The sequence below is a fragment of the Mangifera indica genome, chromosome 7 (genome assembly GCF_011075055.1).
Source record: "Mangifera indica cultivar Alphonso chromosome 7, CATAS_Mindica_2.1, whole genome shotgun sequence".
Lineage (NCBI taxonomy): Eukaryota > Viridiplantae > Streptophyta > Magnoliopsida > Sapindales > Anacardiaceae > Mangifera > Mangifera indica.
Window position 1 is genome coordinate 6,584,844 of NC_058143.1, and position 23,170 is coordinate 6,608,013.

The window sequence follows — 23,170 nt, forward strand, 5'->3', positions numbered from 1 at the left end:
CAATTTCAGGAGTATATTGTTTGTCGTTGACATTTTGAGATTCTATATCACAAGAGAGAATACTGCAAGAAATAATAAATTCATTAGTAATTACCAATAAACCTAATCTTATTAGCTTCCACTATTTTATTCAAATCTTATACTTCCCCAGCTAAAGATTTGGAAAGTTCATTAGATCACTTTCTAGTAGGGAATCAAGTTATTATCAAACTTGACAAACCGCCATAATAGATCTAAGTTCGTCAAGCTCAATAAGTAGGAATCGATTTCCTTTTGCATTCCAAATGCAAGCTATGATTCATGTGAGCCTCTAACTTTGAGCACCGCATATAATAGATCTAAGCACTATAAACTAGTCAAATTCAACCCATCGTGCTTTCCAAATATAATACTCTATCACTCCTGCACATAATAGAATCTAGGGAATGACAGAAATAGTATTCTAGACACCAATCGACTAATTTTATGTTATATGACATAGTATCCATCACATAATAGAAATTTAGGATTTCTAGCCTTATGACGTAACCCTAATCAACCCACAATGGAAGACTCGAATTTGATATTGAAAATTTGGGGAAGATTTTATTATTATTAATTAGGTTTAGTTTATATCTTGAGTAGTCTAGTATGTATCTTCAGATACGTATTTGTCACCCAAGATATGTTACTAAACCATATTCTTGCAATTTATGCCATTGAAAATTTTCTAATATCCTAAATGGTATTTGTAAGAATATTTCATGCCTAAGAGTTTTAGTTCTCTAAAACACAAAACTATGTATTATATGCCATAAATAAATTACATGATAATATAAAACATAAAACTTAGGCATGCTATTGAACACATATCAACTATATTATTCAATAATCAAAAGAATTCATATTTTCATACAACTTAGCATATCACATATCTAAAATGTACATTAAGTTGATCTTGCATATAAGAGATCCAATATCTTATAACTTAATCCTAGATAGCAAACTTGAGTTTTTATTTATGTATCTAAGACAACAAACATATCCAATATGTTAAGTCCATTTCAATCTAGCATACATAATGTTAAGCATTTAGATGCATGATGTTTACCATGTCACAATGTCTCATATATAGCATACACATGTCACATATTAATACTATCACATATACCTATAATAACATGACATTTTGGGCATCATATTAATGTTTGTAACACCATAGTCAAACATTCAAACATAGAAATTAAATTTGTAATTTGGTAAACTTAACAAATAATTTACCATACTTTATGCTCTTTATTCAAGTTTGCTAAAACACAAACACATCCAATGTTTGGTGTCTACAAGATCAAACCATAACAAGTAGACAAAGTAATTAAACCAAAATTTTATATTGCATTTTTCTTGAAACCAACCATGGAACCCTAACTCTTGATGTTTCCAAAACACATACCAAGTTCACCAAAATCTCACTAAACATGTTTCAATTCATACTTAAACATGAATAGATTTTAGAATGACAAGTTGTAAAATAAATACATAACACATGCCTAATGTGAGCCAACTTCACAAGTGTCATGCATTTCACCAAATCATGACATATATGAATCATTCATCACTCAAACATAATCCATCTCACCATGCAATAATTATTCAAGCATGAATATGGTTACTCAAAAAGTAATTTATCCAATCTAAGCTATCAAGAATTCAATTTTCAATCAAACCAAGTCAAACACTAGTTTAATGAATTAATAACAATTCAACCAAACACATGGAAATCATGTCAACTTGTTCATACCCTCCCTTCTCCAAGTCACACAAACTAAGTTTCTTAAAAACACATTCCCATGTAAACTCAACATTAAAATTCATGTGTATATCATGACAATCATGTATAAATCATGATTAAACCATTAATTTTCAAAAACAACCAAATTTCTAAAATTAGGGTTTTTTTTTTTTTAATTATGTCAAAAGTTATCCAACATAATTTCAACAATTTAAAGCTTCTCAAATGCTATTAAGACATTCCTAATAATATATGTACACTTAGTTTGAACCAATCACACATAACAAAACTTATATCTTAGGTTTTGATCACTAACACTTCCTAACACCTAAAATTATGGTATGTTCTTGTCATTCAAGGATCAAACTCTTGCTCTGATACCATTTGTAGGATTTTGGCAAGAAAATTAATGGTTTTTAAATCATGTTCACAACATATGTAACAATGGTAATATAAAATTTACATGTTGTTTCAAGAAATAAAACATAAAAACATGTAAAATACCTTGTACCTTGTAATTTGATTTGAAGTTAGGAAGCTTGAATGACTAAAATAAGTGATCTCTTTACTTGCACCCTTCAAGGAAGAAAAATGGAAGCTTTCCCGGCAAAAGAAGAAGAAGAAAATTGTATATTATTTTCTACATTTGTCTCTCATTTATTAAATTAAAACTTGATATTTATCAAGTTAAATCATGCGTCTAATTCTCATTAGTTGATAATTAAGAGTAAGTCATAATTTGACACATTTTGAATAATTTGCGCCAAAAATTATTCATGCAACTTTCTAAACAATTTAAAAGGTGCAAAATGATAATTTTGCCCCTTTTCCAAATCTAGTTCGAAAAGCACAATTTTTATCCTCGGAAAGTGCTAGCCAACCATGAATAAATATTTTCAGCTTCATAACACCATTTTCTTCCTTGAAATATGGGTGTAACCTTCAAGGTTTATAGTGAAGTAGTCGTGGGCCCCATATCAGACGATACGTTTTATTATATTATTGTATAACCTAAAACTATCGCTAACCGATATACTTTATTTTTTGCTACAAAACGAAGCTCCCACTGATCATGTGGTGTCATCTAGCAATGTCCCATGACCCCTACATCATAATAAAGTACAAGCTTCACATAATATCAAATGAATCTTTCTTACTCACACTTACCATGTAGTCTAATCCCTTCGTCGTTACATCCCGATTAAACTTGGATTCATGGAATGTCAAAATCCAATATTTAATTTTTTCGAATATCAAGTAATACATCATAACATGCTACATTGAAACTCTCTTCATGTGGCCTTTTATCTATACTGTGTAGTGTCTTAGATTTTTATATTTCTTTATATTCGTATGGGAACTTGAGAGCAGTCGAGCTGACGGATCCTTGTATGATCATCACTTGTCCTCTTACTTAAGCAACATATGATCAAAGCGGCTTCTGAACGATACATAATTAGCCTCGTGATATACACTGTATGAACCATACATTTCGAAATGAAGCACAACTGTGATATCTCAAGTCAAAGGATCTATACACTAGTATGATTTACAGTATATCATTGACTACATATTAATGCCCATGTGATCATCGTTCAGCGGTCACATTCAATAAACAATATAATATAATAACCTTTGACCAATTCTCTAATCATCAAACGGTTCTATTGTTTACCCATGTGTATATCCACCATGTCTAATATCATCCACTGATATACTGTGGTGATATAGCACACACCCACTATGCAATACTATTGCCCAAACAGATTGCCTATACAGGGAATGATTTGATGACGTTTATTAAAACTCATAAGGACCTTTCATATGTCATATGCATATAGCTAATATGGATGTAATATACAACTACAACATAGATATAAAAGTGACACAGAAAACATGTGAAGTATGATGGAACTCTTCTTTTATAATAATGTATATGCAAGATATACAACCTTTGAAACCAACAAAGCAATTGGTTTTCAGGGCATATTCTAACATCTTTAACACCAAAAACTGTAAGCATGTTTTGTGTGAAGGTGATTGGATTCTAGCCAAGCATCAAGTAAAAAGACCAATATGGGTATTACTTTAACTTCATATCCTTAATGATTTTATGATATCAATAACTAATTTAATAAACCACATCACTTGCTTTCTTGAAGATTGACGCTAATATTGAGATTGACATAATAGGCACTTAAACAGCCATATAGTAGAGGACAACGCAATGTTCTCATACATGTAAGAATGGATTATGTTCATATATTTGTTAGGACTCAAATAATGTAATTGCTTTGACATGCTTCTCATTTTCTTGTTAACACTAAATGAAAGTGCTACTATGGAATGAAGAATTTCTCTTGACGCTACTATGTAATTTATTTTAATTCTCATTATCTTGTTGATGCTAAATGTAATTGCTTTGACATACCATTTTCTATGTTAATTTATATTGGGGATAATGAAAGAATCCTAAATATAAACTATATTTACTTTGTGAGTAGAATTATCTGCATGAAGTGTTAATGTTCATATCTTTGAGTCCTATGTTTGATCAAGTGTGTTAAAAAGCATATGGAATGAAGAATTTCTTTTAATGTTAGTTTTATTGCTTTTATCCCTGAATTTATTTTGCAAGCATGATGAATGGAACAAATTGGCTATAGTTTGTGAAATTGCTTATGGATTGGCTGGAACCATAACATAAAATAGAGTTTATTGAGGTTTGACAAGAGGCAGTTTCATTTTGGCTATTTGTTCATGTTTAAGCAATTTGTAAACATGTTATAATTAGACAATTAATGTGTAAACTACTGTTATTTTGTATTCATGTCTTTAGAATCAAATATTGAGGAGAAATGTAAACTTTATGATGCATGATGATAGTGGGATGCAATATATATTTTTTATTAATGATATTTTGTACATATGTATATTAACTTTTGAATTTGGGATTCTTATTTGTGCATATGTAGTATATATTTTTTATAAATAATATTTTGTACATATGAATAATCCAAAATTTGACATGAGCCCAAAGCCAAGCCTGAAATGCAAGCCCAAGCTCAAGCTAAGCCATATAAACCTGAGCAAAGTTCAGCTAGTAAACACGAACCTAAGCTAAGTGCAAGCTAATCACGAACTATAAAATTACAAAGCAAGTCAAACAGGAACTTATGTTCCAATGAGCTCAATGAGCCCAAGTTAAGCTTGAGGCTTGGTCTTCCAAAAATGAGTCAAGCCCTGTTTGGACTCGATCCAACTTGACTCAACTCGGATTCAGCCCTAACTATAACACCTTAGCCTACGTATACTATCCTCCAAATACCTTAAATATAGTTGAAAATATAACATGAAAGCAAAAACCTAATCAAAACACATTGTTATAACTATAGCTTTGAAACCCCTTATATCAGGTAACCACTATAAACATTATCAACTAGACATACATAACAACAAAGTTCACCAAAACTCTAACATAAACTTGACAAGCCCTAAGCAAGAAACCTAAAACTTTTTTCCACCTTTATTTTTATAATCCCTTTATAACACATATTTATCATCATTTTTTGGTATTTTTAAGTACTAAAGTAAGAGATTTTTTTTTTCTAAAGCTTACTAGATATCAAACAAGTTTACATGTACTCAATGTAACTTAGCCATTTTATGCAAAGGTTTTAACTTCAACAAACAATTAACCACCAACTTTCACTTTAGTATTGTCCATTACATAACACTAATAAACTTCATTTGACAAAGAATGTTTCGTGTCTTTATTGAAGGTATCTTCATCTATATAGAAACAGTTAGTTGTTCAAGCAATCATCATCTTTATTACTTTTTCTCCACTAAAATGTGACAACTACAACAAAACCTTCATCCAAAGAAAAAAAAAACCTTGAACTTCTCAATTTTTGTCTCTCGAACAAATGCACTTTATTTTTCCTTATTTTTCAATGAGGCTACATGTGAAGTGCTCGTTGATTGACAATTGATTATAAATTAAAGTTCAAAAGACTTATTCCCACCCAAGGTTTAGTGCATCCCAAATTTCCACTCACCAAATTTTGAAAGTCCAAACACCTACCCATTTATTAAATTTTTTTGTCACTGTCAGGGGTAAAAATATCATTTAAAGATTTTATTTAAGCAAAATTTATCTCCTCTTCTTACCTTAGTTTTGAAAACTAACAATTTTTTATTATCTGAGTTTTGAAAAGTTACTTTTCACCCCTACCATCCAGGGTTTTCATATTTTAGGGTTAACAACCCCCTTCAAAGTTTAAAATATTGTACTTATATTGCAAAAAATGCATTCTCTCTTTTCAATTATTAGTCTTTCTAATGATTCACTCTGGTGCATCATCAACCAAAATCTAATCAAAATAGTCGAATTGGTTACACAAATCTATGCAACAAATCACATAGATCCATTTGACGGATCTATCCGTCGATTGATGCACAAATCAATCAAACAACATCTAAATCCATATGATGTCATTCAGTTGATCTATGCATCAATCAACACAAAGATTGGTTACATAGATCTATGTGATGAATCTAGCCATTTCGACCAAATTTTGGGTGGATTTTGTATCTAAAAACCACTAAAAAGGGAGAGGTGGTGCCAATAATGGGGTTAACAATACGCTAGAGTGAATCACAGAAAGAACGATCAGTAGAAAGAGATAATATATTTTTGTGGTGTAAGAACAATATTTTAAACTTTGAGAGGGGCCACTATTAACCCTAAAATATGGAAACCCTAGATGGTGGGGTTGAAAAAGTAACTATTTAAAACTAAGTTTGGGGGAAATTATTAATTTTCAAAACTAGCGTGAAAAAGGGAGATAAATTTTTAAACTTTTACAAATCTTACATTCACATTTTAAACATAGTAGTGTTACTCTTTTACAGGTTTAAAGGACTACAATTTCATCCCTGAAAACCATAGAGGGCAATTTGATTAGAATCCCATCTTGCTGCCATCATAACTAGGCGAATGTTTAGCATGTAGAGAAACGACATCATCAATCCTTTCTAGATCTAGTTTTCTTTCATGTCGTTTTAGTTTTTATGGTTGACAAGGAAGGCAAGGCAAATATGGTTCCTTCTCACTGTAAAGAATGACAAGGCCACATAGGTTAAGAAAGTGAAGTAAAAAAAGCCAAAATTATTGTGGTGGAAGCTACAACTTAACTATAAGAAAAAAAAAAAGCGATAAGAAAAATGCGTTTATGCATCCAAGGTAGGAAATAGTCGTTCTCTCTTTTTGAAATCTCCAAAAGAAAACTCTTACATGAAGATAATGAAAGAGAGAGAGAATGAAAAATAGCTTTCTATAATAGGTAATTTTAAATAAATATTTTTCAAAAAAAACATTTATATTTATACATTAATAAATTAGGGTAACTTCTTCATGATCCACATTATAAATTAGTCCCAAGTTATGACTTTCAATTATGAATGTATTATAATTAATATAAAGATTTGTAATAATCCACATTATAAATCAGACATTAGAAATTATTTATGATTAACATAGTCCCACCTAAAAATCTAATTTCATTAAAAAAAAAAAACTAGTAATAGTAATTTTACTATCCAAACATTAAAAAATTATAATAATAACAACCTTTTACAAATCTCACATTCCCCTTTTAAACATAATAGTTAACCATTTTACAAGGGCCAAAGGACTTATTTCTACCCAAATGTTCATTGCATTCTCAAATTGATATTCATTAACTATTAAAAACTCAAACATTCATCCGTGAGCAGTTAAAATTAACAAAACCAATTAAGTTTCAGGGATGAAATTGTTATTTAACTAGTAATATGTTTAAAATAGTAGAACATTATCCATTTCCTCCTAGGTTTAGAAAACTAACAATTTTTCCCCAAAATTAAACTTTAAAAACTTACATTTTCCCCTATAGGTTTTCAATTTTTTAAGGTAACTTTTTGACAAACAATCAGCTCTCCGACGCTGTCTCTCCTTCTCAACGATGTCTCTCTCTCTAGCACTACTTCTAACGTTAATCATCCAGCCATCAATCGCTTCAACTTAAGCCATTTGGGTCTTCAATGCTCTGACACTCTTTCATCGTTGTCACCAATTAAGTGTAGACAATGACAACAAAGACCCCAAACAAGCATAGATTGGTCATGGCTTGAGTCGACAACGAAAACCCAAGCAATCGTTGAATGGCCATGACTTGAGCCATCATGATGAAGACGTCACCAATTGTCTTCATCTCTAATAAAGATGGTTAGATGATCGACATAGAAGACAAGCACCAAAGAAGGAGACATCATCGAGAGAGAGAGATAGCATCAGAGAGCTAGCCGTTCGTTGAAAAATTACCCTAAAAAATCGAAACCCTAAGGAGAAAATTATTAGTTTTTTAAACCAAGAGGGAAATGGATAATATTTTATTATTTTAAATATATTACTAGTTAAATGATTATTGTACCTCTGAAACTTAACTAGTTCTATTAATTTTAATAGCCCATGAGTGGATGTTTGGGTTTTCAATAGTTAATGGGTACTAATTTGAGAATACAATGAAGTTTGGTAGGAATAAGTCCTTTGGCCTTTTACAAGTTTAAAAAGTTGCAATTCATAGGTTTAAAAGGTTACAATTTAATCTCTAAAATCCTAGCTATTGTTTTAATTGGAATATCACCATTACTGCCACAACAACTAGCTAAATGTTCAACATGTCAAGGGTCGAGGTCGTCAATCCTTACTAGATAAGATTTTTTTGTTCACGTCATTATAGTCTTTGTGGTTGACAAGAAAGATAGAGGGCAATTCTAGTTCCTTCTCATTACCAAGAATGACAAGACCACACAAGTTATGAAAGTGAAGTTAAAAAAAGCCAAATATTATTGTGGTGAAAGCTACTACTTAATTATGAGAAAGAGAAGTGACAAGAAGAAAGAGCAAGCATTTTGTCAAAGCGTGTGACAAAGAGGTGGTGAGGGTCGACTAGACGTGTGACAAAAAAGTGAGATATGACAAAGAGAAGTGACTGATCTTACAAAAAATGAAGATGTGATAGAGATTGGACAGAGGATGGCTTGTGGGGTTGAAAGTGTGGATTGTCTTATTGAGGTAAGGGGAGTAGTGACTTGATGGCAAAGGTATAGGTTGACCATCAAAGAAGAAAAGGTGAAAGGGAAAGGGAAAGAATAGTATGTCGATGCAAATTTAACTTTCTAATACTACATAAAATTATTTTATATTCACGAAGTTAGGTTTTGGGTGAGATTGTGTGATTTATGTATTCAAGAGGTAAAAAGGTGTTTTTAGCTAAATCTTTGGTCTGAAAATGTTAAAAGAACAAATTTTTTAATTTTGGAAACCATAGCCAATTGCTTAGCCCATTTTAGTATTTAACTATTTATAGGTTAACTGACATTGCCAATTTAATTTTTTAGATGATGTTTGATGTTATGCATACCTACTTTGGGTATATAAATATATATACACTTACACTTATCATCATATAATTGGGTGTTATTTTATCATTAATTTAAAATCACTTAATCACATAATAACACATATAAATATGTACATATTTATGTACCCAAAATAAGTACATACTGTTTTATTAATTTAAATAAGAAGTTTAATTTTTTATGATTACAATTTTCAAGAGTCTTGAGGTTTATTAATAATAAAGAGGCAAAGAAATATTTATCAACCAAGTTTTAGCGTAATCTAAAAAACACAGCCATAGCAGTTGAAAAACCCGAATACCGACTCTTAGGCTAAATTATGTTAAAATTTTTAATTAAAGAGAAGGGTAAATCGTCATTTTCTCCTAAACCCTAAAACTCTGAAACTTTATAACATTTTTCCCCTTGGTTTGAAAAACTAACATTTCCCCCCTAGAATTAAGTTTTAAAAAGTGACATTTTCCTCCTTTCAAATTTCCCAACGATTTTCCAATAAACGATAGTTGCTCTCTCCCTTCTAGTAATGGCTCCCCCTCCAACACCTCTTTATCCAAAGCCCTCTCCCTCCGATTAGATTTTATTTGGATTCTTTGAATCCAAATAAAGCCCATCATCTAGATGAATCGTCGTCATCTAAATGACAACAACACATCCAAAACAAGGGTTTGTCATCTACAACGTCTACCCTTGGTTTGGACGTGGCATTGTCATCTAAACAACGTCTTTGTTGTCTAAATGAAAGGTTTCAAAGAATCCAGATGAAATCCAGTCTGAGGGAGTTGGATTCGGATGGAGAGAAGGCACTGGAGGAAGAGACATTGAGCAGTCATCATTCACCGGGAAATTTGAAAGTGAAAAATTTTCACTTTTCAATACTTAATCCTAGAGGGAAATGTCAGTTTTCCAAACTTTGGGGGCGAGGAGGAATGTTATAATTTTTTAAAGTTTTAGGGTTTAGTAGAAAAATAATGATTTATCTTTCCCTCTAATAAAAAACTTTTAACAAAAGTTAGCCTATGAGTAGATATTTGGAGCTTTCAATTACTGCGGGTATATTTTTAAGATTAGGCTAAAACTTGGGTGAGAAATATTCCTTTGGCCAAAATAAAGTAATTAGAAAATAAAAATTATTAGTTAAACCCAGGTAGCACATGTTTATTACATTATAAGTTATTGGTGCCATGGATTGAAAAATCAGACCAGACCGATTGATTCAGCTGATCAGATCATGAATCGGCACTGTAAACGACTATTGTAGAAGATAGAACCATTTTACGTTTGAAATCGTATTGGATCGCAGTCGAACCGTCGATTCACACCTGAACTGCGGTCCAACCCGGTTTGCTAGGTTCTCGGTTCAAGGTTTCCTATAAAATAACCCTTTAATGTTTTTTCTTCTTCCTTGCTCTAGACGCAGAGGGAGAGTTGTTACAGGCGACAATTTACTTTGTTGCTCAGAAATTCAAAGTTCGTTCACTGATCTTTTGCTGATGAACGGTTTATAGATGTCTGTCGAGGACAACGATGATGTCGAGGGTGTTGGTTTCAATTGCAGGCTCACAATTCGCACCGATAAAAAACCCAATTTGCAGTGAAAAAAAAGTTATACAGACAGAGAGAGAAAGTACCTTCTGTGAAAATTTTGAAATAGAATTATATGGCGTCAGAGAAGAAGTTTAATTGGTAGCAAGTCTTAGAGTGGAAGTGATGGTCTGATCACATTAATTTTGATAGAATTCTCATAAACCGTAACTTTACCGGTTTAACCTTTTAAATTAACAACAATTACAACAATAACCATGGATTGAAAAACTTAATTATATAATATAATAAAGATATACATATTTATTTGGATAACATAAAATTTAGTATGTAAAGCACATATAATTAGATATAATTTTTTTTAGATTATGACATAAAACTAAAATTTCAATCGAATCGATTGATCCAAGCGGTTCGATTGATCTAACCAAAATCAGTACTCAAAATAATTTTTACTCCGATCCAATTTTAAAAACCTTGGTTGGTGGAATCTAGCAGGCTCACTCCCTTTGAAGTTTCCCTCAACTCTCCAACATCTTTCCTCACCTACTAATCTCCACCGTTTGATTTTATACTCAATATTCATTCCAACTTATTCGAGAATTTTATTTTTTTTTAAAATGAAACACTCACCAGTCAACACTTTCCGGAGAGAAAGCCACCTTGTAATTGCTACGAGCCACGTCAAGAATTATCATGCCACACGTAACTCTGCATGCAAATGGCTTTCCCAATTCAGCTCAAGACCATCTAAAATCTTGGTTTTAAAGAGATAACCCACGGCTGCAATACACCATTTTGTAAGTTAATTTGTTTGATACAAAGAAAAAATAATGTCGTCAACTCAGCAACCTATAGTTCCCGGCGAGAAAATTACCACCGGCACTACTCTCCTCGAGACCACCACAGCCGCCATCCAAGGCTTCGGGCCTACCAACAAAATTCACCAACACCTCTGCGCGTGAGTTTTCCTTAATTACTTCAGCATGATTATATGACTGAAGCCCCTGCTAAACCCTTTCATCGAATTTCATTAATTTTCTCAAATCTTAAGTATATTTTAAGCTTAATCTCACTATATTAACTTCTTCTATTTAAATTTTTAGTCTTTTTAATAATTCTTACAGCGGGAAATGAAATAAAATCCCGTCTCTGTCACTGATGATTCATATCTGTAGTTTTTATTTATACGTTTATTGCATTTACGATTACTGGGAATTGCAGGTTTCATTTTTATTCTGATGACATGACTCGGCAAGTGGAGGCGCACCACTTTTGCGGGCATCAAAACGAGGAGATGCGGCAGTGTCTGATATACAATAGCCCAGAAGCAGACGCCAAGCTTATTGGGATTGAATATATCATATCGGAGAAGCTTTTCTTGACATTGCCGGATTCTGAGAAGCCGCTGTGGCACACTCACGAGTACGAAGTGAAAAGTGGAATGCTATTCATGCCTGGAGTTCCTGGCCCCATTCAGAGGCAAGACCTTGATAAGGTTTGCAAGACATATGGTAAGACCATACACTTTTGGCAGGTTGATAGGGGTGATAATTTGCCTCTTGGAATTCCCCAGATTATGATGTCTTTGACTCGTGATGGCCAGCTTTATCAGAAACTTGCAACAGGTATGTAATCTATATTCTTATACAATTGTAATTAAAACAAAAAAAAGAGTAATCAATTTGATGATTATATGTAAATGCAGACGTTGAGAAACGATATGGTGTATCGTTTGCGAAAGAGAGTGAAAACAGAGCGCACATGACGGGACCGGAGCATGGGATACATCCACTGGCTAATGCTGCGGGGAAGGGACTAAAAACTACACTGAGAGAGACAGACTGCAAAACTGCTTAGTCTGTTCTGAGGATCTTCGTTTGAGAAAAACCATAAATCTTAAGATTAATAATAAAATAGTAATGATGGTACATATGTTTTTGTATGGTAAGGTTCATGTGTTGCGTCTTGTGGTTAAGGTGTTTTGTGTGCCTGAAATCCATCAAAATGTAGCCATTAAACTCGAGCTTCATGTGGTTTAAGCTCTATGGCTGTCCATGGGCAAAGTGCTAGCTTGGAGTTGAATTTAATTTGAAAATTTTGGCAGGGGCACGAAAATCTCTGAGGTTGGCCGTTTGAAATGCTCTTAAATTAAATGTGGCCTTTAGTGAATAAATTTCAATTGGTTTAATTCTTGTCATTGTTCATCCTAACTTGAGAATGTGAATACAATTAGTCTATTTTGTTTTAAAAATCCAAGTTAGAATATTACTAAAACTGTATGGCAACTTCAAATAATTGCAAGAGTAATTAAAATTTTCCCACCAAGGTTTGGCCTGCGTGTAGAAAAAGAACGAGGACAGGAATAAAATTTCAGAAGAGAAAGAATATCAAAATGAAGAAACTAAAGTTGAAGAAGCGCCAACGAAGTCTGGAGAATGGGGAGGTTGGGGTTTTTCTCCGCTTTCAGTTCCCTCATATCTTCAAAAGGTTGCTCAGGAGATCTCTCACAATATAAGCTTTAAGCTTCGTTTTTCTCTCTCTTTATAGTTTATTGGGCATTCTTGTTTCTTTAGTTGAGAGCGGGGTAATTTTGTATGGGTTAATAAGTAGGGTTAGTTGAGCGGTTGGAACTCGGCTTGCTGAAATTAAAAAACAATGACTGTAGAGGGACGCGTAAATGGAAAGAGGAGAAGAAAATATATGTCATTATAGTTCTGAAGGGCAGACACCAGAGTCCAGATCGTGTTACACATTCAACAAATAAAACAAATTATTGTTTGCTAAATCCAACTAATGTTATTAGAATTATTTATAAAATAAAATGGTATTTTTTTTTTTTTTTGTAATGAGGAATTTGACTTGAATCGGATCACTTCGTGTTTAATGATCAACTTTACGACTATCGCATCTCAGTAATTAAGAGTCTAATTTTGAAATGTTATCGAAGAATAATTGAAACGTTGGGCATTCTTTAGTTAGAATAAAGGCTTGCAATATGTACATAGCATGTTTGTCAGTGAAATACCGATCATGAAAATTTAGGGCATTACATTGGTGGCAAAACTGGGGCAGACAAATCATCTTGAAAGAAACATGGCATTGAATCTGATTACCGGGTTTAAACAAATAGATGAAAGTATTAGATTGTTTTAAAAAAAGAAAGGGAAAAAAGCTCAAATCATAATCCAAACCAAACTATAACTTTTAAGTTCGGCCTAGTTTTATTTGATGTATAAAACGGTTTGGTTTAATTTGGTTTAGGATTTTGACAAATTGTGTTTTTATTAAGCGTAGTTTGAACATTTTCCTAAGTCGGACTCTGCACACCCTAAACCTAAAATCACTTTCACTACTCTAATACATAAATCACATTTTCCTAAGCAAAAGCCAAACTCTATTAACAAAACACAGTGTCAAAAAGTGAAATTACTATAGTATCCTTCACTATTTACTTTTCAAATTTATCATCACTCAGATTAACGTTTTTTTAATCCCTTTAGTAAACACATTTGCATCAACATTGTCTTCTTTCCCTTCCTTTTTTATTTTCATTTTCTTCTTTCTAGATACAATTGTAGGGCCCCACCACTACTACCAACATCACTTAATTTACCACGGCAAGCCACCATATACCCTCAACTGCACAATACAATCTTCTCTTTAATCTATGTCGCATTTTTTAGTTGCATCTCACCTCCTTATCTTATACCAAATGACCCCCACCACCTTTGCACTACATGCCTAGAGGGACTTTTTACTTATTACTGCCTCCCTTATGATTTAGTCGCAACTTCTGTTATAGTGATTTTCAACTTACTCAACTTACTTTGCTTCCGTTTCTTAAGTTCCGTGGCCTTGTAATTCTTGAGAGGGAACCAAATCCACTTGTCTCTTTCCCCGTTAACCGCATAGACTAAAACGATGTGAAAAACTAGATCCAAAAAGGACTACCGACATCATTCCTTGATGTACTAAACATTTGCCTAGATGTGATGGTGGCAATGGTCCAAACATTATGACAAAGGTAAGAATCCAATCAAAATGATGACTAAGGTTTCAGGGTTAAATTGCATTTTTTCAAATATGTCCAAAGGGTCAAGTTATCATATCATATTTAAATTGTTATGGTGAATTTTTTTTTTTTAATTTCTTTTTATTTTTTCAAAATTTTTATTATAAAATTACTATTTGACCTTTACAATGTTTGTTTTTGTAAACGGGATTAGATATTAAATGAAAAAGTGTACTCCACTTGTTTTTGAAAGACAAATAGAACATGCTAAGAAAAAGTCATTCACAAGATTTCGGCCGTTTGACAGGACATTCATATTGAAACAATGTGTATGTCTCCACACAAGCGTACAACTTACAACTTAGGCGAGACTACTTATGCGCATGTAACCGAACATATTAAACCTAAGAAAGGACTTACCCATGAGAAAACAAAATACTAGTTATACCAATTAAATTGTTTATAGTATTACAACAAATGTATAGATTTGAAGATATTTTATAACAAAATCAACTTTATTTATCCTATTAAAACAAAAAAGTAATAAGGGGCATCTACTATATTTTATCATTTGCATTTAGAGTTTACAATCTTAAAAATAAAAATAAGACAACTTGTAATGATAATTTCTCATCTTTTTAACTACCATATAAAATGAATCGCTAGTTACCAACAGGACAGAAATGCTAGAACTAAAAGGTGTAATCAAGGGAAGAAAAAAAACAAAAACACTCTACCTAGAATTTCATGTAAAATTACCTGTTAAAACCACACCATGAAATTAAGCATTTTGAGCCAGCCAATATGCTCATAATCAACATGGTGACATTCTGACGCTACTCATCCCAGCCACATCTGATCTCAACCAAAGAAGCTTGCGTACTCAAGAGAGTTCCTTGGGAAGGGGGAATAAAAACAGAAAAAAAAAAAAAAAAGGAACAAAACAAAACAAAGAAGAAAGAGGGGGAAAGTCGTAAGATACAGTGCGTTCATTACATTGTTAGAAATTAAAGGTATTTGAACACGGTATCCGTGAACCATCAGCTAAAGTTAATATTATGACCCATTGCAAAATAGTGTGGCTACGGGGATAAAGAAGAGGTTATTACACAGGCTCCCGATGTAAAAGTAAGCTTAATCATGAATGCATACCTTCATTTATAGCAATTAAACCAACCCTCCCAAACCAATCACGCAAACCATGTGTGTGTTTATAACATGCCCACTACACCAAAACAGGTATATAAAATAGCAAGCAACGATCAGCAACATCAAGGGAAAGCCTAATAAGCACAGTGAAAATATCATGTAAAACAAGAGTGAAAAGCTGCATATTGGAGACAGTAAACCTGAGAACCAAAATGAGCTGGGGTACAGTGCAAAGAGATCTACACTAAGATCAACCTCCCTAGTTATCAAACATGCTTATTGTCTTCAAGTGCTATACATCGATGCAGAATCTTACGTTTAAACAATGCCCTGCAATTGTTGAATAAAATCCAATACCTTCTCTGTATCAAGAACCTATGACTTCACAAAGATACTGAACTACCTTAAAAATTAACGAGATTCAAAAAGAGACTAGCAATTAACACTCAAACACTTCAATAAAAAGTTCATTATGCAGCAACAAAGGAAATAGTCTAACATACATCTAGCAGTAAAAGATGCTTTGCTACTATGTTGTATGTTGTATGGACAGCCAGGTAGAAGCAGAACACATCTTCAGATACTTTATCCATATTAGATTAGCTTGAAGACTCAAGTACAGATACCTTCCACATGGACCTGCAAAGATAAAAAAAAGAGTACATACATTTATGAAAAGCCAACAACCAGTAGAAATATCCCAACACCAAAAATTAAAATCTAGGCAGTCTTCTGAGAACCACCAACTCCAAATGCAAGAAAGTTATTCATGATCATAGCCAGCTTTGAGCTTTTAAGAGACATCAATCATCAACATCTCCCTCTGGATAATCTAGGTCCATAAGCAGCCCCATGATTTAACTTATTTCACATTTTCAATTCTGAATGTAACTTTAGCATTTGATATGGAGCTTCTATTGTAAGCTTTCAACCTCAGGGAGACTAGAATTTGAAAACATTGTTGACAGAGTCCAATCACTGCTCAAGCCAGTTCAGTTAACATTGCCTGCCGGGGGTGACCTTCAGTAATCAGTTTGATCTTCTTCTAATCCTGCATATAACAAACAGTCTAAAAATCAGCTACAGTTACTCCTTCAAAGACACTGTAAAGGTGCAGTTTTTCTCCATTCTTTTCTTTTTTTTTTTTTTAATTTTCTCCATTACCATTTCTAACAAGCTTGGTATCTCGCATTTCTTTTCTCCAATGTTCCTCTGCCTCAACAGAAATCCCACAACTCTGCGTCACTGAATTAGCTTCATCACTCATAGAATCTTGTTGATCTATGTTTTTCATATCTTGAATTTTTTCTGTTAATTTCTTAATGTCGCGATTCTTGTGTTTTGAAGTAGATAATCCATCATTCCGCATCATAGGTGAATCCTTCACACTATAATCTGGTTCTGCAGTGGCATCCTCAGCTTTATCCATATTTGGCTGATCATGCATTGATTTATGATCTCTTGGTTCAGCATTCCCACCATCTATATGACGCTTGCCTTGTTCAGATTGTGACCCAGAGCGCCTTTTGCAGTTCAATTCACTCTGCTCCAAACTTCCAGGTGACAACCTACTTCTGCGGTGCCTACGTTCTATTGATCTTGACCTGCCTCTCCGATGCTTTGATTTTCCATCTCTACTTTCACCAACTCTACCATCAGAGTGATGCTTGCCTTCAATAGACTTTGACCTGGAACGCCCTCTGTGTTTCGCTTTGCCATCATTTGAACCTCTTGGGGACCGACTTCTTCTTTGACACTTACCATCAGCGGATATTGACCTGGATCGCCTCCTCTCATGATGCTTTGATTTCCTATCCCTACTCTCATCCCCTTTCTCCTTGATGTGATGATCAGCTTCCACAGAGTTTGATCTAGACCGCCTCTTATGACGATGTATTGATCTCTCATCTCTCATCTCATCCACTTTCTCATTTAAGTAACTACTGCCTCTCCCATGATGCTTATCTTCCTTGGACAAGGACCTAGAATGTTTTCTTTCACGATGCCTTGATTTTCTATCTTGAACTTCATCAATTTTTTCATTGAATTCTTCCACAGATTTTGACCTAGAACGCTTTCTGTATTTTAGTTTTATATCATCATTTCTAGGGGATGTTCCACTTCCTTTAAGAGGTCTTGGTGATCTTGAGCGACCGTGAGATGATTTTCTAGCTCTATCAGGTGAGCGATCTTTTGGTGTCTCTGAACCAGATCGATATGATTTTTTATTGTGAGGACTCAAACTCCTACTCCTTTTCCTTCTTGAAACAGGTGAATGATGATCATATGATCTACCAGAATCCCGTCTTCTAGATCTGCCACCACTGTCCCTGGCATCTCTGTACGAAAACCTGTCATTGCCATAACTTGAATAATGACGCAATCTTCGTGGTGACCTAGATCTGCGATCTCTTGAGTGGCGGGATAGAGGCGAGAAAGAGCGTGATCTCCGCCTTCGATGGTAACTGACTGGTGATCTTGATCTGGATTTTGATCTAGCACGTGAGGATCGCTGGTAACAGATTGGTGATCTTGACTTGGCACGAGATGCAGAAGGCGACCTGTATAAGTGATTAATCAGTCAAACATTCCAAAAATAGATGCCCATACATACCATCTACGAAAAGTTGTAGAGTTCTCAAGATGACATGTTTTAATTCGAGTGGTAAAAACATTCAGAGACAGAAAACTTTGAAATAATAGTGTTATATCAAGGAACCCATCAGCTTCCACAGTTAAAAAAAAAAAAAAACTTTTCTCTTCTATTACTTACAACAAGAATTTCTAAAGACAATAAATAAACCCACAGTTCAGCACAAATGGATGCAAGACCAAAATATAATCAAGATATGAATTGAAGCATGTGAAGAATAAAAATAAAATTGTTTGGTTAAAATATGCATCCTTGACCTGAATAAGGATTGCATCTGCTTTGACATTTTCCTAATTATCAGAACAAAATCAACATATGTTCTCTTATATGATGGCTAATCATATTTTCTTGATTATCCAAGGCAATATATCCAATACTTGTAATTACTAATGCTTAATATTACTTTAATAACTAAGAGAAAAGTAATTTATACTTGAGAGATCAGAAATTCATTCACAGAAATTGCCTAAAACATGAAAGACATTCTGAAGTGCTATAATATCACAACAAATAGATGAATAACTATGTAACTCTTAGACTACATATTTTCCTATAAAATATCACAATAAATAACTTCGGAAGATTAATCGTATAAAATTTGTTTCTTTTGATCTAGAAAACCATTAATGCAACTGATGTAAATCTCTTCTTTCAAAGCATCATGCTCTTTCGAAAAAGAACAAAGAGCTCAAATGCTGCCGAGATTCAGTATCTCCAGTATTTTTTAAATTGTTTGGAATGAGAGAAATAAATGCGTTTTAGATAAGAAAAAGAAAGGCTGTTGAATTACTTTGGAGAGACTCAGCGGGATGGTATCAATCAGGGTTTCACAGACTAACTAATTCCAGTGAATATATTCCTTCTCAATTCAAAGCAATTGGTGAGCAGCAATTTCAAAGTTCTTACTTACCTTATTTTTTCATTTTTATGGTGGAATCATAGACTTTTTCAGATGTATAATTATTTTCTTGTATTAATATAGTTTGTTCCCTACAAAAAGAAAGCGTATTCTTTGAAATTTTTGTGATTATTGGTTGCTATAAATGACATATTCTATATGTATGAAAGGTCACACATATTTTAATTTTAGTTTTACTTTAAATGTTTTCAGCATTATTATTTAACTGTATCTATTACAGTATTTTCAAACAATACTTTTATTCTTCCTATGTATTTTATTGTTGTCATATAATAACATATCTAAATGATTTGATGAGTTAATTGTTCAAAATAATCAAAATCAATAAAAAAATTTAGAATCATAGTTGATCTATATGAGAACAAGACCCTTATTTAACTATCTGATAAAGGAGGACACCAAACAGAAACCTCTTCCATATCAAGCAAGAAACTGGCAAGCATGGAAATGCAGCAACAATAAAGGTCATACATATAAGAAATTGAGTTTCAAATAAAATAAACAGAAGCAACTTAACAATGCTAGCCAGACTTGGATGCTTAACACTTTAAAGTGATGCAATAAACTACAGTAAACAAAAAGTAAATAATGAAGTACAGAAGTAAAGTTCATGTCAGGTTAACATGGTCATAAAATATTCATTTCCAAGTTAGTGAATTCACAACCCCACGTAAGTGGAGCGAGTCAGGACTCATGCACATGATGCTAATATGAAGTAATTGCCAAACTAACTAAATGTCCGTAAATTTAGAGTTTGACAAAGGAAAAAACATGGGTAAATTTCAATTAAAGAACTGCCATTACCTGGATTTTTCTTTTGTTTCCGTTTCATCACCCCCAAGTCCATCTGCTTTTAACTTCTTACTTATCTCAGCAGCTCTAGCAGCAGCCAACTCTGTTGCAGACTTCATAGATGCAGCTCTGTTAGCTGCCTGCTGTGCGGTCAGAGTTTGCTGCATCAGCAAAGCCTGCTGGAATTGCATCTGTTGCATTGCAACAGCTTGCTGCATCATCATTGGCAGAGAAGAAGAAGCAAGTGATGAATTCACAAGAGATTTTTGGGGAAGCGATTTAGCCATCTCAACATTCAATGGCCGACCTGCAACATCCATATTGTTTAATGCCAAAGCAGCAGTTGCTTCTTCAGGTTTGGAATATTCTATGTACGCAAAATGCTTTGAATCAGTTATGGTGCATTCAACAACTGTGCCACAAAAGCTAAAAAGTTGCTTCAGCTGTTCCACAGTAAGAAGTGGGCTAAGGTTGCTAACTTGTAGAGTTCTTTTCAGAGCATCACCCTTCCCTACTTTGTCATCTGATAAGGAGGAATCAATTTTAGGAAGTAGAGCAAAAATAATACAAAAAGTTATAATATATACATATAAAGAAAGTAGGGATAAAATTACCAGACAATTCTTTGGTTGACTGTTGCGCTTGAACCTGAGCAGCATGAGCTTGAAGTGCCTGGGCAGCAACAATAGCCTGAGCAGCAGCCATTGCAGCTGCAGAAGGCGCCATGGGCACCTGACTAAGAGTCCCCATGCTGGTTGTTGCAGCTAATGCTGTCATTAGCAAATTGTGAGGTGGGTGGTTCAATTTGCAATCAGTTTTTGAGCAACGACCATTAAGATACTCTCGACAAACTTCCCCGAGTGATGCTCCCATTCCAGGCAAAATAGCACCACCTGAAGCTCCAGAAACAACACCTGGAATCATTCCGAGTAATCCAGGAAATGCCCCTGAAACTGACCCTGAATAGTTTGGCATGTTGGGCATGGTTTGGTTGACTAAATTAGGAAATGTGGATGTGGGAGCCATACCCAACAGTCCTCCAGTTGAAGTGCCTGCTAAATATAGTTTAAATATTCAAATGAAAATGTTCAACAACATTCACTCTATAAAAAGAAAATCAATCAATTTCCAAATTTGAACCTAAATTCCCAGCAAACAAAAAAAAAATCTGAAGTCCAGTTGATATAACAAAAGAGAAGAAGTCATGAATTAAGTACCTGCACTGAAGAAAACCGGGAAGGGACTACCCATTATGGGTTTACCATTGCATTCAATGCTCAACATATAATTACCCCTCTTAGGAACCACATAAGTGACAGTATAAGTACCATCATTCATGTCCTTAACAATCCCCTCCTGCTCCGTACCGCCCACACCAACACCCGGTGCAACCTTCACACTTATTTGAGCACCACCATTCGACACCTTCCTCCCGTCGGAGTCCTTGGTGACAACCATAAACGAAGAGGCAGCACCAGCGGTTCCACCAGCAATACCTGCACCAGCAGCCGTGCATTTGGCAGGGTCCACGGGGCCGATGGGCTTGTTGCTCAAATCCTCCTCCCAATCGTCTTCAGAATCACTATCAGAACCAGAACCCGGTTGCTTTTCACGAGCTTTATTGGCAACGTCTTTGAATGTGGCTTCGAATGCAGCTTTTGCAGCCGCAGCCTTCTCGGCCTCGCTCTTGAGCTTGGCTTCTTCGGCTTGCTTCAGCCATATTGCTTTGGAAGCAGCGGTGTTCCGATCCCCCATTCAATTAGAGAGACAAAACCTAATTGAAACACAAAATCGATACGATTAAGATTGAAACAATTTGAAATTAGGGCAGGAAAGTTAAACCCTAGTTTAAAAAGAAGAGAACGAGAACCGGGCGTGTACCTGGTATTGCGTGCGGCGAAGGGCGTTTGGGTCGGAAGGGTGGGGACTTTAGAAGATTTATTTAATGGCAAATTTTAGGTCAAATTTTAGTGTCCACCTAAACTTTAATGAAATAATTATTTCCACCATTTAAGTGTGATTTCTTCACCTGTATGTGAAAATTGGCCGCTGGTTTTAACAATAAGGGTTTTTATCGTTTTGTACAATTTACAATGGGGTCACTGTTATGTACACCTCTCATATTACAAATAAATTAATGTTGACCCTAGTTAATTTAATTTTTCTTTTTTGTTCATCCTTCTAATTTTTCTTTTATTCTACTTTCTTATTACTTAGTCGTGAAAAAATACTCAGGGGGAAAACTAGCAAGTTTGGCTATACATAGGACTTTTGTGTGCAATTTGACATATTAGAGCTAGTGGAAACGAAAAGATCCAATTAAAATGGAGTTTGTCAATGATAGATTTAGAAAACAAGCGATAGATTTGAGTAAGATTTAACATATTCAGATTAAAATGGTGATGAGCTCGAGCGGCAACATTAGGAAATTGTGCACAAATTTGAAAACATGACGATAGCAAAAAGACCTAGTTGTAGAGTCACAAAGATTAAAAAATTAGTTGACAACAATACAAAAGTGGAGGCAACTAGAGAGGAACGGTTCTGTTGATAATTTTTTTTATATTTTTTAGTTATCTTATAATTATTAATTTGAGGTAGATGAAAAATTTATAATTTTTTACAAGGTAAACTATCATTTAGCTTCAATCAAATCAATAGACATTTTTTTCTTTTCACTATCTTTATAAAAAAAAAAAACTTAACAGATTTTATCAACATATATAATAGAAAGGTAGAAAAATGAGCTTTTCAAATTTAAAGGGTTGATAATTGCTTCATCAAAGTTTGAGTGGAAAATATTTATTCAATCTTATTTATAAAGTAAAAAATTAATTTAAAAATCCAAATTTAGGGAGATCC

At 33.8% G+C, this 23,170-nt stretch overlaps 2 protein-coding genes across 3 annotated transcripts; one reads left to right on the top strand and one right to left on the bottom strand.

Annotated features, from left to right (window-relative positions):
- Positions 1 to 11,607: 11,607 nt before the first annotated feature.
- Positions 11,608 to 12,971, top strand: LOC123221784 (oil body-associated protein 1A-like). The gene is made up of 3 exons (XM_044644698.1): positions 11,608 to 11,741; positions 12,005 to 12,408; positions 12,489 to 12,971. Exons 1-3 carry the CDS (start codon positions 11,614 to 11,616, stop codon positions 12,638 to 12,640), a joined length of 684 nt encoding a protein of 227 aa, XP_044500633.1. The 5' UTR covers positions 11,608 to 11,613; the 3' UTR covers positions 12,641 to 12,971.
- A 3,406-nt stretch (positions 12,972 to 16,377) lies between these two features.
- Positions 16,378 to 22,305, bottom strand: LOC123220750. 2 transcript variants are annotated; one of them, XM_044643325.1, is made up of 6 exons: positions 22,190 to 22,305; positions 21,526 to 22,082; positions 20,923 to 21,360; positions 20,321 to 20,831; positions 17,109 to 18,505; positions 16,378 to 16,995 (listed from the first exon to the last, which is right to left on the bottom strand). In XM_044643325.1, the coding sequence occupies exons 2-6, from the start codon at positions 22,061 to 22,063 to the stop codon at positions 16,967 to 16,969; spliced, it is 2,913 nt and encodes a 970-aa protein (XP_044499260.1). In that variant the 5' UTR covers positions 22,064 to 22,082; positions 22,190 to 22,305; the 3' UTR covers positions 16,378 to 16,966. The 2 variants fall into 2 exon arrangements, with proteins under 2 accessions (XP_044499260.1, XP_044499259.1); XM_044643324.1 differs by having other exon boundaries at positions 20,923 to 21,363.
- Positions 22,306 to 23,170: the final 865 nt, after the last annotated feature.